At 41.3% G+C, this 16151-nt stretch overlaps 1 protein-coding gene across 2 annotated transcripts in view; it reads right to left on the bottom strand.

Moving 5' to 3' along the window:
- Window positions 1–65: 65 nt before the first annotated feature.
- Window positions 66–16151, bottom strand: part of rgl1 (ral guanine nucleotide dissociation stimulator-like 1) — a 31898-nt gene continuing 15812 nt past the window's right edge. For both annotated transcript variants that reach the window (XM_014002888.1, XM_014002889.1), the window contains exons 2-18: window positions 14598–14708; window positions 10091–10299; window positions 9935–9994; window positions 9652–9842; window positions 9441–9565; window positions 8655–8870; window positions 8464–8567; window positions 8257–8341; window positions 8049–8138; window positions 5534–5620; window positions 5394–5426; window positions 4512–4633; window positions 4149–4238; window positions 3439–3634; window positions 2010–2261; window positions 1821–1935; window positions 66–1351 (exon numbers count right to left, since the gene is read on the bottom strand). In XM_014002888.1, the coding sequence (XP_013858342.1) occupies window positions 1164–1351; window positions 1821–1935; window positions 2010–2261; window positions 3439–3634; window positions 4149–4238; window positions 4512–4633; window positions 5394–5426; window positions 5534–5620; window positions 8049–8138; window positions 8257–8341; window positions 8464–8567; window positions 8655–8870; window positions 9441–9565; window positions 9652–9842; window positions 9935–9994; window positions 10091–10299; window positions 14598–14708 (2274 nt within the window). In that variant the 3' untranslated portion in view covers window positions 66–1163. The remainder of the gene's footprint in view (window positions 1352–1820; window positions 1936–2009; window positions 2262–3438; window positions 3635–4148; window positions 4239–4511; window positions 4634–5393; window positions 5427–5533; window positions 5621–8048; window positions 8139–8256; window positions 8342–8463; window positions 8568–8654; window positions 8871–9440; window positions 9566–9651; window positions 9843–9934; window positions 9995–10090; window positions 10300–14597; window positions 14709–16151) is intronic.

Here is a 16151-nt window from a genome sequence, read left to right as displayed (position 1 = left end):
GTGTGTGTGTGTGTGTGTGTGTGTGTGTGTTTACAGTAATTATGTCATTAAACACAGGAGTAATGTTAGAAATGCCTGACATCTACACTCCTGCTTCACTTTATTCATCTGCAGTAATACCGTATTTTCTGGACTAAAAGTCACTTTTTTATATGGTTTGGCCGATCCTAAAACTTATAAACAGGGGTGACTTATGTTTTCCTCTTCATGACACATTTTTGACTGATGTGTTAAATGTCGTGTTCTGACATTTTTACTACATCCTGTCACTTCACATTAGTTGTACATAATTGCCACCTAATTATCACTATGCTGATGCTTTTTTTCTTTTACATTTTTTATGTTCTTTTGTTTTTGTACAATTTTTTTAAGAATGAAAAACTAATGTCTCTTTTAGACCATATTCTAYCTCGTATTGTGTTACTGAAGCATCTGGCAATGCTTTGGTCTGAATTCCTCCTTATTGTAACTCCACAAGCCCCCCTTTCACCACGTTTCGGAGGTGGGTCTCAGATCAACTCGTTTTGAGGCCGTCTCTTTAAATCCAAACTTGTCGCTTCACACGCTGCCCCAGCTTCACCATCACTTCTTTATACCAGAAGAAAGTGAGTGAYGTCTGTTTCTACCTCCCATCTAGGAGCATCTCTGATTCACATTCCATGAATTTCCCCATTTTCCTGCATTTAAACATAATTTTAGATTGGACATTTTGGGCAGATTTGCATGTAATTATAGAGGAGCACTTGGGGGAGGGGTCAGATGTGCGCTCAGTTCCATGTAAATCCGGATGAAGGAAGGAAAGGCGTGCAGAAACATGTGTGTACACAGTTGGATGAATCTGAATATTTTTGGTAAAATGCACTTYTTGGAGTTTGTCTGTAAACCAACTTTCAGTAAAAAAGTTGCACACTGTTTCATACATGAGGCTCCAGGCATTTGGCTGCTCCCACATATGCAAAAAATAATAATCTGTTGTAAAAAAAGGCAGAGGCCACAAGGGATCACTGTTGCACTGGTCCCTGTTAAGGCTGGGCAGGCACAGGCACAGTTCAGGGTGAGGCCCAGAGTCTGAGAACTCTCTGTGGTGCAGCAGTTCCACCTTCAGTCATCACTGCTGTGGCCTGCAGGGCCCCGGGTCAGTGGTRGGATGGCAGACTGAAGGGTCACAGCGTGACTTTACTGAGTCTGATCGAGAGGCTGGAGCGGTACTGAGTCCGAGGGAGAGTGGTACTGCACCGGCTCCGCAGCTGTACGGGCCGACACGCCGAGCCTCGCGCTCGCAGCAGGAAGTCAAAGTTAGCCGAGGTGTTCATGGCGTAAAAGACGTTGGCRTTATCGGGAATCACCAGCTCTGAAAGACACAAAACAAAAAATGGTTCTTACCGGTGTTKTACCGTGTAAAATCTCACCGTGTAAAAGTGGGAATTTCCCACTTACAAGTAGTTAATTTAAACAGGAACGCACCCCTGCAGTGGGAATTTCTTTCGGAAAGTGGGAGAGTTCAGGATTCAAGRCAGCAGCTCCTCACCCCCACTCAGTGAGTAAAACTCTTACTTTTAATAGTATTTCTGTATTTCACATTTAGTCAGTCAYACACRTAGTKCTTTTCAGTGTTTATGATAAAGTGTCTTAAAACGCTGTTTCTATGTAGGAAATACCACATAGAGCTCAGTTATTGTCTGTTAACGGTGTTCAGACGTAGCAATGAGACGAGGAATGTGACGTTCCGTGTTTAATCAAAGTTAAACGGGAAACGTTGAAGTTTTTTTACAACTGGCCCTTTGTTTGAGACTCGATTTAAAAACAGAACCAAGTTTCACCTTTTTCCTCAGAGATGACTTGCACCAGCTCGTATCCCTCCTCTGGCTCCACCTCCAGGTTGTGCTTCGCCATCGCTCTGGAAATCACAGCTGGAGTCTTGTCTTGACTGGTCAGCTGTTTAAGAAAACAGACATCTCAGGAAAAAAAAATTCTCCCAGTAATGAACGAACAGCTGTGTGTTTACACACCAGAATGCTCTTGTACAGGTTGCCGTTGCCGTTCTCCAGGCTGACTCTTATAATGCACGCGTCCTGGGCTTGCGTGTTGTAGATGGGGCTTTGATTCTGGGAGCAGGGGGACAGGGGCATGAGGGAGACACAGCGTCTGTGACTGCAGAGGGGAGCAGAGAGGGAAGGGAACGCAGGAGGGGTGGAGACGCTGGCTGTGGATGAGTTGGTGTCGATGGAGTGGAGCGAGGTGCAGGAGGATGACTCTGACAACTGATGGAAAGCACAAAAATATACAAAACATTATTTAAATTCATAAATTTACTATTATTTTTAAACTGCTTTGTTTCTAAAAAAAGATTGCGCCTTTTTGAGATGTTTCCTTTTTATCCAGTGATGTTACTGACCTGTTTGCAGTTAACATATCACATAAATCTGCCATATTGCCATTTGGGGTTAAATATATGGAGGTAAATTGGGGCCATAAAGTTTGTTCACAATTTTTTAAACTAAAAAACAAATTTTAAACTAAAAAAGTTCAAAACTACAGTGCTGATCAGATTGTAGGTAATTTTTGAGTTTCAGGTTTTTTTATTTTTTTATTTTTTTTTCAGTTTCAAACTTTATTTCAAGTTTTGGTGTGGGGGCGGGGCTTCAGATGAGAGAGGGTGTGGAATCATGAATGACAGCAAATGTTTTTAAAAATCATCAGTATTCTGTTTTTGTGTGCATAAACATTGATTATTGATGAAGGTTCAAATCCATTTCCAGTATTGTGCTGTCAGTCATGATTCCACACCTGAAGTCCAGAAGTTTGAAAGGAAAAAAAAAAGAAAAAGAAAATTTGAATCTGGAAAGTATTTTTGGAGTTGTTTTTTTTTCCAGTTTTAAATGTAATTTTTTTTTTCAGTTTCAAAAAAAATTTGAACTAATTTTATGACCCAACTTTAGCTCCATATATTTAAAAGATGCCTGAATTTGAATCTGAATTATTTTCTATTTTTGTTTCACCAGTCATTTATTGAAACATATTGCAGGCATGAATTATTCTTATTCTTATTCTTATTATTCTTATTCTTCTTCTTATTATTACTATTATTATTATTTATTTATTTATTTATTTATTTATTTATTTATTTATTTATTTATTTATTGCCAAACATAGGAGTTTCTAATTTTGATTTTCAAATGAACAGAAGCTTTAAAATAATTAYAAATCCTTTAATTTGGCTTTYAATTKACAGTTTATAAAGTCTGCCAGCTGGTTTATGTGGCTCATTTTGGCTCTATATTTGAATGTTGACACAATGTAAAGTTAATGTAAGAGCTAAAATTAAAACTGTTGCTTTAACAGAGATAAGATTACATACATTTYAGTAAAACTGGTGATGGTTTAAATAGAGTTTTAATACATTTTTASATTGTGTTTGTAAATGTCCTTGAACTTTACCTTGTTTTGATGGGAGAGGTGTGAGTCGGGGGTGTGTGTTGGTGTCGTGTGTCCCTCGCCGTCCGACGGACTGCTGGAGTCGCTGGACGACACGCTGACAGAGTCCATGCTCTCCCCCGAGCTGCCAGTAGGGGGCGAACGTGGCGTCTCTCTGACGGGAGAACTGGCCGAGTTACTGTCTGGTCCAAGAAACAGCCTGGGGAGTGGAACAGGAGGACAGGTTAATAAAACAGAGATTCTAGATGTGCAGAGCATGAGACGGGTGAGTTCAACGTAATGTGAAAACATTAAGTCCTTTAAGGAACGCTTATTGCCGGATGCCTTTTGTKTCAGAATTTAGTCTAAGACCATTTCATGATTGTAATCATGAGAAGTCACGTTCAGAGGGTGGGTTGTGGATGACTGTTTGCTGCGGGGAAAGACAGAACGTGGGGCGGAGATAATAGTATCTGCAGCACAGAGGAGCAGAGAAAGGAGGTCGGGTAGAGGTGGGGAACTTATTTCTAGCAGCAGAGCGGGTTGGGAGATGGTTATTTAATTTTATTTATTGTTTGTTTTTTACGTCCTACAGACTCTATAACTCAATAATGTTTGTAATTATTGTAAAAATCCATGAAATTGCCSTATATGTTTGTATACCAGCAAAACGAGGAGAAATCCATGTAATTTAAGGACAATCTGTACAACTTGACATGTGTAAGTGTACTCACAGGCTGAGTCTCTTCACCATGCTTTTTCGGGTTTTGGGTAAAGTCGGGCTGCTGTCGCCAAGACCTTCAACCTCACACGACAAGGCGTAGCTGTAAGACATTGTAAAACACATCAGAAAAATAATATTACCTCATTGTTTCTGAGAACTAAATTCTCGGTGAAGTGGAAGAACAGAGAAAGTCTGGGAGCGGAAATGAACGGAGCTCACACAACGAAAACAACAATGGATCAGCGGGGAGTAAAGACACAGCAAGCAATGAACAGTGGATCCAACACAGCACGACCCATGCACTTAAAATGCTCGTYATCTAACAGAGTGCAGTTAAAAACGAAGATGCTGCGAGTTGAAAGAAGAGCCGTACCTCTCCTCCTCACTGAGCTGAGGCTGGCTCTTGAACCAGCGCAGGAAAGCCGGGTCGGGAGTCAGGCAGTAGCTGTTGCAGGCCGACTGGAGCAGCTTAATCTGAGCTATGACCTCAAACTCCTGCGGAGATGGAGAAGAAGTGGCATCAAACATTTTGAACATGCGTGTGCGCACTAATGACTGTGTCCACATCCAGGGGCTGTGTCCTGCGAAGGCAGAATTTGACGGCTGCTTGCRTCACCGCGCCGCACTGGAGGCTGTCCAAATTTGAAGCCTTCTACAATGCAGCCCACAAATACGTTTTTATTTTTATTTTTATTTTTTACCAGATTTGAGGATTTGATGGCKCCTTCTAGGCCCACCCTATCCCAAAATGCATTGCGGGCCAACCGGAGCRATAGAAATTAATAGTTTTAAATAAAAGTCTTGCGGTATGAAAACTGAAAGTTTAAAGCGGTTGTGATATTAAATGTTTTTGTCATTTGCATAGRCATGTTGTTTAATATTATTATTGTCAGAAATCAAACAAGCTGGTATAGMGAAATAAACGTGAACATTCAACGGGTCTGTTAGTTCTTCAAATTTTGCCTTTAAGCTAATTTTTGTATTTTACAATTTACTGATATTTTGCTACTTTAAATCTATTTTTGCTTCTGTTTAGTGTCTTCATGTTTGCTAAGCGACAGGACATACACCGGGGTTAGAGCAGGAGTAAAGCTGAAGGATAAACCATCCAAATCCACAGCCACTTGTTTCCAAACTTCGTGGTCGAMCAAGGACCCGGCCCACYTAGACCAGGTAGGTCGGGTCCTTCAAAGGACGCAACCCCCGAAYTTGGACACAGGAAACATCATGGTACGGTCAAGGAGGAAACACTCACCCTTCGTCTCTTCTCAAAGTTGATCAAACCACCCTGCAGAAAGCAATAAAAGCCAGAAGATCACACATCAGAGAATTAAAGACTACTCCCCCCAAAACAACTGGACCGACAGACACATCATAAACATTTCTTTAGTTTACCTCTACTAAGTCTGGCAGGGCTGTGTCCAACATGGTCAGATCGGTTAGAAAAGTCCCCAAGTAAGGTATGGTTCCCTGCATCGCTCCCTGTGGAGAAGTGGTTGTGTTATTGCTGTTTGAATTGTTCAGATGCTACATGTGATGGGTAGGACCAGACCACAAACTGCAGCGTTCATAAAAACTCATTAAAGTTTATACACCTCTGAAAAACTGTCAGAACAAGATTTTACGAGTCCTGAGAACAGGTGTGAGCTGCCCTGATGTATTTTATAATCTATCAATTAAAATAAACAGAGACTTGAGGTTTTATATTCAGGTACTTTTGGGCTCTTTTAAGAAGAATGTAATCGACGTACATGTTGAAAAGTGGCAATGTGCTTTAATGGTTACAAACATTTTCTGGTTTATTCAGCACATTTCCCCCCCCACCTAACAAACCCTAAAAACGCTGACAGTGCACRTACAGCAGGTTTGTTCTGCATGAGAGGCTGGCTGCATCAAACACAGAACAAGTACATCAACAGTTAACACATCTACAGCTGATCCCTGCTCCAACAACAAAACAGTTCACGCTTATTCACTGCTAGCTTTATTGACGCTGATGTTGTTAGTTTTAAGCAAGCTCGTTTAGCCGATGGCAGTCACAGCTGCAGAATCTCATTATTTTCTTACATCAACATAATAATTCTGGTGTTTAACGTCTGCTTTACAGGGCAGAGGAAGCAGCAAGTGTTTATAGGTTAGAAAAATAAACAGGACGTTTATAGATGTTCAGGCTGAAATTAGACTACATCTGGACTAAAAATGAAAGTTTTGTAAAGTTCTTAAACTTGTTTTGAGGCAGTCTCTTTAAATACAAACCACGTTCCGCCCTCCTCCAGCTACCTGAGCGGTCCATTGTACTGTGATAGAGGGGTTTACGACTATATAGCAGCACAGGATTTTTATTTATTTATTTTTTGTTTTACAAATAAGCTAAAAGATGTCAACAAGGGAAGACTTGTCCATCCAGCCTTAAGCTGCGTTCGCACCGAACGCAATTTCAGCTTCAAAATTGCATCCAACACTTSAAGTTGGAAGCTTGTGAACTTTGAGGTCAGACGCAGGTCAGCTCTTGAAGCGCTGCACGTCAACAGCCTCCCCGCCCCCCCCTCCTCTGTCGGGCTCTGTTTAATGTCGGACGAGGAAGTGGCTTTGCTTTATTTACAGAGAGCAAGAGCATGTCACGTTCATCAGATAATTAATTCATAATTAATTCACCAGATAATTCAGAGACATTCTGAGTTTCATCACCCAGGAGCTGCGGGAGAGGCTCACAGCTCGCTTTCAGGACTATTTTTGTCCCGAGTCCAGTCTGATGAGTCGCTGCCACGCATTGGTGAGGATATCTCTGTCAGGACACCGACTGCAGGCACTCGATTTCAGCTAAAGAGCTCCTCTCCATCTGTTTCAGGTTAGTGGACATCATTCAGTAAACTGTCCYGTCGGGAAATATGTCWCTACGTCACACAGTGGAGTCTCTCTGATTGGTTGACGCGGCGCSTCGAGCTGCAAAAGTTCAGATTTTCTAACTTCAGCGATTTGCGCCTCAAGCACGTCGAACGCTCAGATCGTTCAAATTGTTCAAATTGCGCTGCTCTAATCGCGCTTGAGGCGCCGCAGCACTTCCTGACGCTGCTTGAAGCGCGTCCAYCATAGACTTTGTATGTAAACCTGATGCTCCTGATGCTGAAATCGCGTTTGGTGTGAACGCACCATTACATGTTGGAGTCAGAGTCTGACCCAGAGCCAGAGGAGAATGAAGACCACCAAATAGTAGCTGGTAAGTCCAGACCTTATTTAGAAGTTCCAACGTAAAATATTGTGATGTAATAGTTCCAAAAACATTATAGAAAATAGAGAAAACTGAACAGGTTGAAAATATCACCCAAACAGGATAATAATAATAATAAAATAATTAAAACATCTACGCAGCACTCTTAGAGGCTTCAAGTGCACAAGAAAATGTAACTAAAAACACTTTTTTGGTAATAACTAATAAAGTGGATTTTTCACATGTCACCCTTAATGTTGGACTGAAATGGAATGAGCTTGAGGGCCAAATGTGTTCCAGGAGCCACAAGTTGATGTTCACTGCTCTAAAACCTCCCAGTTCACACATTTACTTTGTTATAGTACTTAAGTTTTTTTTTTTTGAGGATTTGCAATTTTACCAAATATTTTTTAAAATTGTAAACTTTATTTTTATTTCATTACATTTTAATTGGACACCTAGTTACACGTTACAAATTTAAGCTTATGAAAGGAGTTGTTTATGCACTAAAAAAATGAAGTGTTGAACTTACTTAACCAAGTTATGTAAACCGGTTCCAATAAACTGCTTCATATTTACTCTACTAGCCACAGTGGAATTAGTTTGGTAAAGTAAATTCAACACTTCATTTTTTTAGAGTGTATGTAAAAGGATGCTAACCAGACATGCTAAAGCTCCATGTTGCAGCTTTGATCGTCTCACCATTTCCTTCTGCAGCTGCAGCCTCTTGTGCGTGCGCTTCTGGTGCTCCTTGGCGCAGCTCTCCAGGCTGGCAAACTTTGAAGTACCTTCCTGGAAGGCAAAACAAAACTAGCTTTTGTCCTCAACACCCAACTGTGCGAATAAAGAAATGCTCTCAGGACGACATGTATTTATTCTGAGGGGCAGTAACGATGGTGTAAGAACTTACCCTCATGAGCAGCTCCCTGCTGGTCAGGTAGTTGTTGTGGTCCGAGAAAATGTCGGAGAGCTCCTCGAACGTCTGCGTACTGTCTCTGCAGCAAAACACATTCAGTTAAGAAGAGGAGGCTATGGAGTAACGAGCGCTGCCAAAAGGCTGATTCTTCTATCAAAACCCACGAGATTATCTGCATATTTCAGAGATTGGAGGCTTTACTTGTGCACGCAGGCCCACACTCTCTTCAGTCTGTACAGGGGATTGGACTGCAGCGCCGACACGATGGCTCGTAGAGACGAGAAGTTCTTGCGTATTCGACACTCCTGTTGGCAGAAAACGTCAAAGTCAGCCACAGCCTGACTCGTGGCGGCGGATTGGATCCGTCCACTTGTTCTGGGTGCGTTCCCGACCTGAGCGATGTCGATCCAGCGCTGGATGACCCGCGCCCTGACGTGAGGCCGGAGCTGCCTGTGCTTCAGCACCGTGCTGACCACGCAGGCGGCCACGGCGTTGAACTGGGTGATGGTGGCGCGGATGGTGGGAGCGGTGTGCTTGCTGTCCTTCTTGTCCCGCTGAGACCAAATGGAGCCCAGGCAGTGGTGGGGGACGACCTTTTTAAACAGCAGCTTGGGAAAAAAATACATTGTAAAAATGTTAAAGAAAACATTAAAGGGCCTGTGACATGCTTATACTGTACTTCAAATACAAAAAGTCAAAGAAAACATATTTATATCTAAGAAAATTAGCATAATACACAAGGTTTTAACCATTTTGTCTCATAATTGGCATATTTTTTCTTGAATGGCTCAGCAAAGTGAAACAGGAAGTGAAATCAAAGGGGAGCTCTTTAAGAAAAGAAACTCTCTAGTCTTTGTTTATTGAAACAATCTCATTTAAACTGTTCTTCATCTCTGATAGTGACTCAAAATAATCTAAAGAAACATCAGATTCTGCTGTAATTATTGTAGCATCACTGTTTACATGCAGACGTTCCCCTTTGACATCACTTCCTGTTTCTTCACATGTAAATATCTCAACAACTGTCCATCTCAACGGCGTGAAATTTGTTTTGCAACATGTTATCAATGTTCTCTTTCCAAAAACACATTCACATTTATTACAAAAATTTGATGTCACAGGCACTTTAAAATAGTACGACTTTACTTTTATTTCTCCTCCCTTTTTTTTTTACTTACTGCATCCATGTAGGTGAGCTGCTCGGCCACCAGGTCGGCGTCAAACGACAGGAAGTCATCCTGCACTTCAATCTCCACCTCTTCTTCCTCCCCGAGACAGAAGGAACTGTTGCCATTGAAACAGACTGAAAGCAAAGCAATTCAAATGCATTAGGTGACTTTCAAGCAACACAATCCAACTATGTGCAAAGAGCGGGTTTAAAAAGTATACCATCGCTCTCATCCATGCAGGCCTGACCCTGCAGCTGCTCCAGCAGACTCTCTGCCCGTCTAAGAGCCTCGGAGMCAGGCAGGGCTTTGCGCAGGTAGTCCATCAGCCTGTGGAGGCAGGGGTAGTYCGGAGGCTCCTGGAAGTCCTCGGGGCACTGGTCCAGCCAGGCACGCAGGGTTGACGCCAAGGCACTGGAGGGGACAGCAGGGAAACKTTTAATACTGACGGAGGGCTCAGTCAGTAACGCTGCTGGAAGCAACAGGCTTTAAAAACTCCATCTCACTTTCTGATGGCTTCACGGCTTTCACAGCCGTCCTGCTCGCTGTCCCCCACGCTTCCATACCTAGCACAAAAATTCGTCAGAGATACAGTTAAAAGTCACACAGCCGTGCGTCGTTCTGTGGACTACAGGTGCAACAACACCTTGTTTCCAGCCTACCTGTCTAGCAGAAGCTGCAGAACAGTCTGAGTGCTGGCGAAGGCTCTGTAGGTGGAGAGGAAGATGGAGGTGTAGGTGAGATCGTTGTCTCCAAACGCCGTCAACAACGTTTCCACCAGGCGCTCCAGAGTTCCAGCACGAATGCTTCGGATTTTACAGGTTTCCAGCTGACTCACCGTGTGGCCAGGAGGTAGGCGGTCACCCTCCGCCTGAACAGAAACAAACACATTTTTGTGTTTTCACAGATTTTGCTTGAAGTAAAATCAGCTTTTAGAAGTGAAGGTCTTTTGATCTTCAGATCTTTTGAGTAGGGTTCTGTGGAAAGGATATGGACAATCAATGTCTTACCTGTTGAAGGCAGCTCTTAGAACTGGCCTCAGTTTGGAGTTTAAGTCAGATTTAAGAGCTACAGTAATGGCTATTTTGAACAGGACCAAGAACAAAGTGAACTGCTACTAAATTACCATAACTCAAAGGAAAAATTATTTTTAAAATAAATTATGCTATTTTATTGACTTTCATATTGCTGTCATTTTAACATTCTACCAGTGGTGGGAACAGTTCTGTGCAACTACTTTTTCATTCAGCGCATTAGCATTTTTTGCTAACTTTGGAAACCATTAGCAGACCTATTAGCTTTCGTTAAATTAGGTTCTACTAATTTTATGTCCGCAAAAAATTCACAAGTCTAAATTCTTTTATGCTATTTATCCCAAAATAAATAAAAATATATCCCGTCTTACAATCAGTGTTGGATGTGTCAGGCACCATGTGTGTAGCATGTAGCATCTTTAGCAGCTAAACGTCAAACTAAGAGCATCAAAAAGTAATAAAATAAAATTTACCAATCTTTAAATAACAAATGCAAAAAATGACTACAAATAAAATATGGTACAAAGTATTTGTAATGTGTCTAACTTAGAAAGCTAGCATCATGTTTGTGTCAGTCCCATCAGTCTTAAAGGAGATGAAGAGGTGTGACTCAGGCAGAGTGACAGTCATCTTATTGGTTAACATTAGCTTCCACTCATTTTTTTATGTTTACGTGTTTAATGTTAGCTGAGCAACAATTTTTTTTAGCAAATTAGTGGTTAGTGAGCATAACCTTGTGGTTTGCTGAGTATGACGCAATATTACTATGGTTAGAATTAAACAGAAAAGCTATCTACAACAGGTAAGATATTACATGTTCAGAATTTTTAATCAACAGAACCCCACATTAGAAGATATGAACTACCCCTTTCAAGTTTTAAATGGATGACATGTAGATCTAACTCTGTTTCATTTGAGGAGCACCTAATCTACACAGAAAAGACTATCTGTTCACAGAATTTCAAGGCAAACCTGTGTTATATATAACACAGTATGTATTGTATAACATGTTGCACAAAGCTATACATGAGTAGTTTACAAAAGTCATAAACAGAGACTTTTTACCAGAACCACAACCTCACAGGAGGAGTCTTGTGTTGTTGCACTTCAGCTCACTAAAGTAAGTCTTAATGTTTTATATTCATGTATTAAACAGGAGTACAACTGTTATACAGGTATTTGAGCATGAAATATATCAAATTACTGCACTGTATGGTGATTTAACAAACATATATACTGTATTTTAAAATGGCAGTTTTATGCATGAATGTATGCATGTATGCATGTATGTATGCATGTATGTATGCATGTATGTATGCATGCATCCATGGATGTATAATGCACGCATGTATGTATGCATGTATGTATGCATGTATGTATGCATGTATGCATGCATGTATGGATAGAAAGAACAATCTAACAGATTTGCCCAGTAAAAATGTAACAATGGATGAAGGAAACATGGAGGAAAATCTTGACCTATATTTAATCCTGATTTCTCCAGATGTGTCCGACTTTTGTGTCTACAGGGAAACTGAGAGCAAGTCTAGATGAAGGCGGCACAGAACTTGCAGAGAGGGAGAGAACTTGCTGAAGTTAGCACAGTGCTACAGGAAATACTCCAATCTGCTTTTAATCACAGCGCACACACGCACACACACACACACACACATACACACACCCGCCTTCAGCCGCAGAGGAGGACAGCTGCGCAGCCCACTTCTCCCACCACTCCCCTCTGATAAGAGCTTACACAAGTCTGAGGCTTAATGTGGAAGAAAAYGTGAGAATAAACTCATATAAGGACTGTAAATACAACAGCTCTGACTGTAAAGGCTTTATTTCACTGACAATCAGCTGTTTGTAGCAAACGTACTGCCGTGTCAGTTCTGGGCTTTTTTCCTCTATTTTACCAGTTGGCCTTTGATTTGATTTGATTATATATGGCTACTATCAGCACATCAATACAACCTTCTATTCCCTCTGAGCTGTAAGCAGTTTTCTTTTTCTGTACCACTGCCCAACGGCCCCATACAAACTCAAATACAAGCTCCTGATTTGTCCCCAAAACAAATAAAAATTCTTTCGGCTAAGAAAAATGCACAAAGCTAATGCTTCTAATTGGAGCCTTTGTGCTGTGTAATAATACCCAGCACAACATCTTATTATGTGGTTATAAACAGGGAAGTAGAGGAAACGGTACGGACGCATATTTACTGGAAAAGCCCTTAATACGCTGTTTTAGTCATAGGAGAAATTCAGCTGTAATACAGAAAGCAGCAGCTTTAGTGGCAGCTGGAAAAGTCAGGAAATCACACGCTTTGGACAATCTGTACAGGGAAGCTGTTTTTTTTAGACCATGCTATTAAAATGTGTTGTCTACGCAGGCTCAGATGGTAAAACAATAACACAGCTAAATGAAAACCTGCACAGATTACAGCACAAACTGTTCAGAATGAAAGGCTGAGCTTTTCTAGAAGGAATGCATATCATTCGCTAGCTTGCATGCCAGAGCTTTAAACAAATCTGTTCGCACTCAGAAACTGTGAGGGGACGACTTCCAGCTACTTCAACACCTCAATTTAATTCAGTCTCTGTAAAGTCCTTAAACAGTTGATTAAATCTTTAGTTGACACTTAGCTCCTACCAGAACAGACTGTAGCTATATAAAATGACTGAGTTGTGTCATTTTTGTGTTTATAAGTTGCAGTGGCCATCTTGAACTGAGTTGACTCTCAACATGAGTCAGCTGTAGAGGCACAACCCATAAAAATTTTTTAAACTTTTTGTGGTTCATGACATTAGTGCTGTACCAAACGATTATTTTCTAATCGATTAATCTAACTATTATTTTTTCGATTAATCTATTATTCTAATAACAAATCTATAAGTTATTCTGATGTGAGTTCACTGGATATTTAAAATGTTTTCATCAAATTAACAAGAACAGTTCTTTAATATTGTAATATTTTCTGTAATAGTTTTTTCATGAACACAAAATATGCACTCTAGAGTCAATTCTTTAACAAAAAAACTTAAAAGATTTAACATCAACATAAAATCTCAACCAAAGCATTTAAAATTAAAGTAAAAGACATAGTGCAAGATGTTAACAATCTAACAAATGAACTAAATCATGCAAAATTCAAGTCACACAGGAAAAACTATAATAAACATTTATTTATTATCTTTTTATTTAACATATTTCTCAATATATAAAAATTAACAAATATCAAGACAACACCCAACTCTTTGTATTGTAACATCAGTTGTGTAACTTTTTTCTTTAAGGTGAAAACTGTTGAAAACAACAAGACTGTTTTGTCTTATTACACAAATTAATCTCCAGCTCCATGTGTTTCTATTGATGTCATTTCCCCACTAGAAAAATGYGTGATGGAGGTCCATGGAAGGCAAATATGTTTAAATCAAATAAACAAAAGAGGATGGAGTTAAAATTAATAAAAGGCATTTAAGCTACGTTTTGAACATCCAAAACACGTCCAACACTTGTTGCTGCTTGTGCTCTTTAGGTCAGACGTGTGTCGAGAAGCTCCTCTGTTGTTTGAGACACTGGGGAAACCATCTGATGGGGGAACCGTCTGATGGGGGAACCGTACCTGGTGGTACTTTATTTACTTTGAGCAAGCGAACGTCGTGTTCACAAGGTTAATCCACCAGATAATTCAGAGGCGGTCTGTTTGGTAAATTTTACTCCAGGAGCTGCGAGGCTTGTTTTCAAGCTTCAGACTGAACTGAAGCAGCGGCTGCTGACGTCATTACGCTCTTGTGCGATGCTGCGTTCAGGACAAGCATGGAAAACTCACCACTCTTATGCCAATATGGTCGCAATGATGCTTTTAGGTACTGAAATGGAATTACATGAACATTCACCTGGTGGTTATGTAATACAGCGAATCGATAATAAAAAATCTGCGTCGACAAATTTACATAATCGACGTCATCGATTATTTCAACTAATCGGTACAGCCCTACTTGACATATTAATAAAACCAAACATATGATGGTAGCGAGTGACAAACAAACATATTATACTGCTGGGGCAGTATAGCGCAGGGAAAGTAAAATAAAAAGTCTTCATGGATCCTCCCTGCTTCTGTCTGGTCAGACTCACCCCCAACCATCTGGCTCCCTTATTGGCTGCCTGCTGAATCTGAACCCTCTTCAGGGTCACGTTGTAGATGGCTCCTTCCTCGACTTCCTCCCCCCAGTCCTGCACCGAGCTCTGCGAGGCGAGAGAAAACAGTCGTCAAAACTTCTGCAGGAAGGGAGACTGAAGGACAGGAAGCAGCTTCCTGTGAGAAGATGAGTTACTGCAGAACAAACCTCCACAAGTGTCATTTGAACACATTCAGTGCATTATTAGAGCAAGAAAAGAGACAAAGCACGTTAAAAAGAAACACATGGTCTTATTCAGGCAGGAGTGGAGTACAATAAAACATCAAGAGTGACCAAATCCCCAACCCCCACCATTACAGCAGCCTGCCAGGCCTCCCTCCCTCCCTCCCACCTGCTTTACTCCCTCTTTTACTCCGTTTCTTTCACTCTGCCTCCTCGGAAGCTGATGTCAGATTTGGACTACTTTCCCAGAGCTCAGACACACAGCAGATAAGAGGCAAAAGCAGATAAATTCCCCTTAAACAAACGCCACACTTTTCCTTTCTGTGTTCGCCTGTTTGAGCCGAAGGAGCTTGATTTCGAATCTGTTCCACAACAAGAAAGCATCAGGACTGAATTGATTTGTTCTCATCTTGCAGCCAAGGACTCACATAGTCTGTGTCTGTCTCTGGTTGTAAATCACTTCCAGGCTGCAGAGTGCATAAACAAACAGAGGAGAGTTAGAGTGTGTGTGTGTGTGTGTGTGTGTGTGTGTGCAGGCTGAAGCCGAGATCTGCTGAGACATCAGATTATGGAGGCAGAACCAGAGAGGCAGGCGGGCGGCAAAAAGGAGAAGAAGCCACCAGATATATAAACACCGGACACGCAGACGCTTGGCCAGGATCGCTGTCGCTCGCTCCCACTCTCATTTATACAACTCCGTAGCAAAGTCCACTTCTAGTCGTCAAACAGAGGGCCCGCCAGAGGAGGGATCAAGGGTCAACGTCGCCATTAACAAGCTCAATAGCTGGCTGTCAAGGCCAGAGGAACTCAGCCACGACTGGGTCCAGTTTAGGGTCGAAGAGAAACTTCAGATGCAGAAAAGACTGACAGGAAGAAAGTGAAAAAGCATTTCAGAGCAACGTGTGTTTCTGCACATGGAAAGCTGCATTTCTTTGCATCTTTTTTTTTAGTACATCTGTCTCTGCTGCTGGCTGTCCAGACACAGATAAAAACATCAGAGCATGAATAAAACAACAGCAGGACGACGTGCTGCTGCACACTGCCTGTCCTCTGTGAGCCACGGAGCTCTGCAACAAGTTTCTACGACAAGGACGCATGAGTTTGCATGAAAGTAAAAAAAATGAAATAAAAAAAACTTCTGAGAAGTTCAGAGGAAAAAAAAGAGGAGATGGAGCACGAGTGATCAACCAGGAGAGCAGCTGTTTACTTTACAAATCTTTTTCCAGAGAAAATGTCCAAAAAGTGGACATGTAGGAGGACTCAAATACTTTGCAGTTTTATCAAACAATAATACCACCCCCCCTCCACATACACACACACCATACTC

The sequence above is a fragment of the Austrofundulus limnaeus genome, unplaced genomic scaffold (assembly GCF_001266775.1).
Source record: "Austrofundulus limnaeus strain Quisiro unplaced genomic scaffold, Austrofundulus_limnaeus-1.0 Scaffold15, whole genome shotgun sequence".
Taxonomy (NCBI): Eukaryota; Metazoa; Chordata; class Actinopteri; order Cyprinodontiformes; family Rivulidae; genus Austrofundulus; species Austrofundulus limnaeus.
Note: the sequence above shows the minus strand (reverse complement) of the source record. Positions and strands in the feature narration are given on the sequence as shown.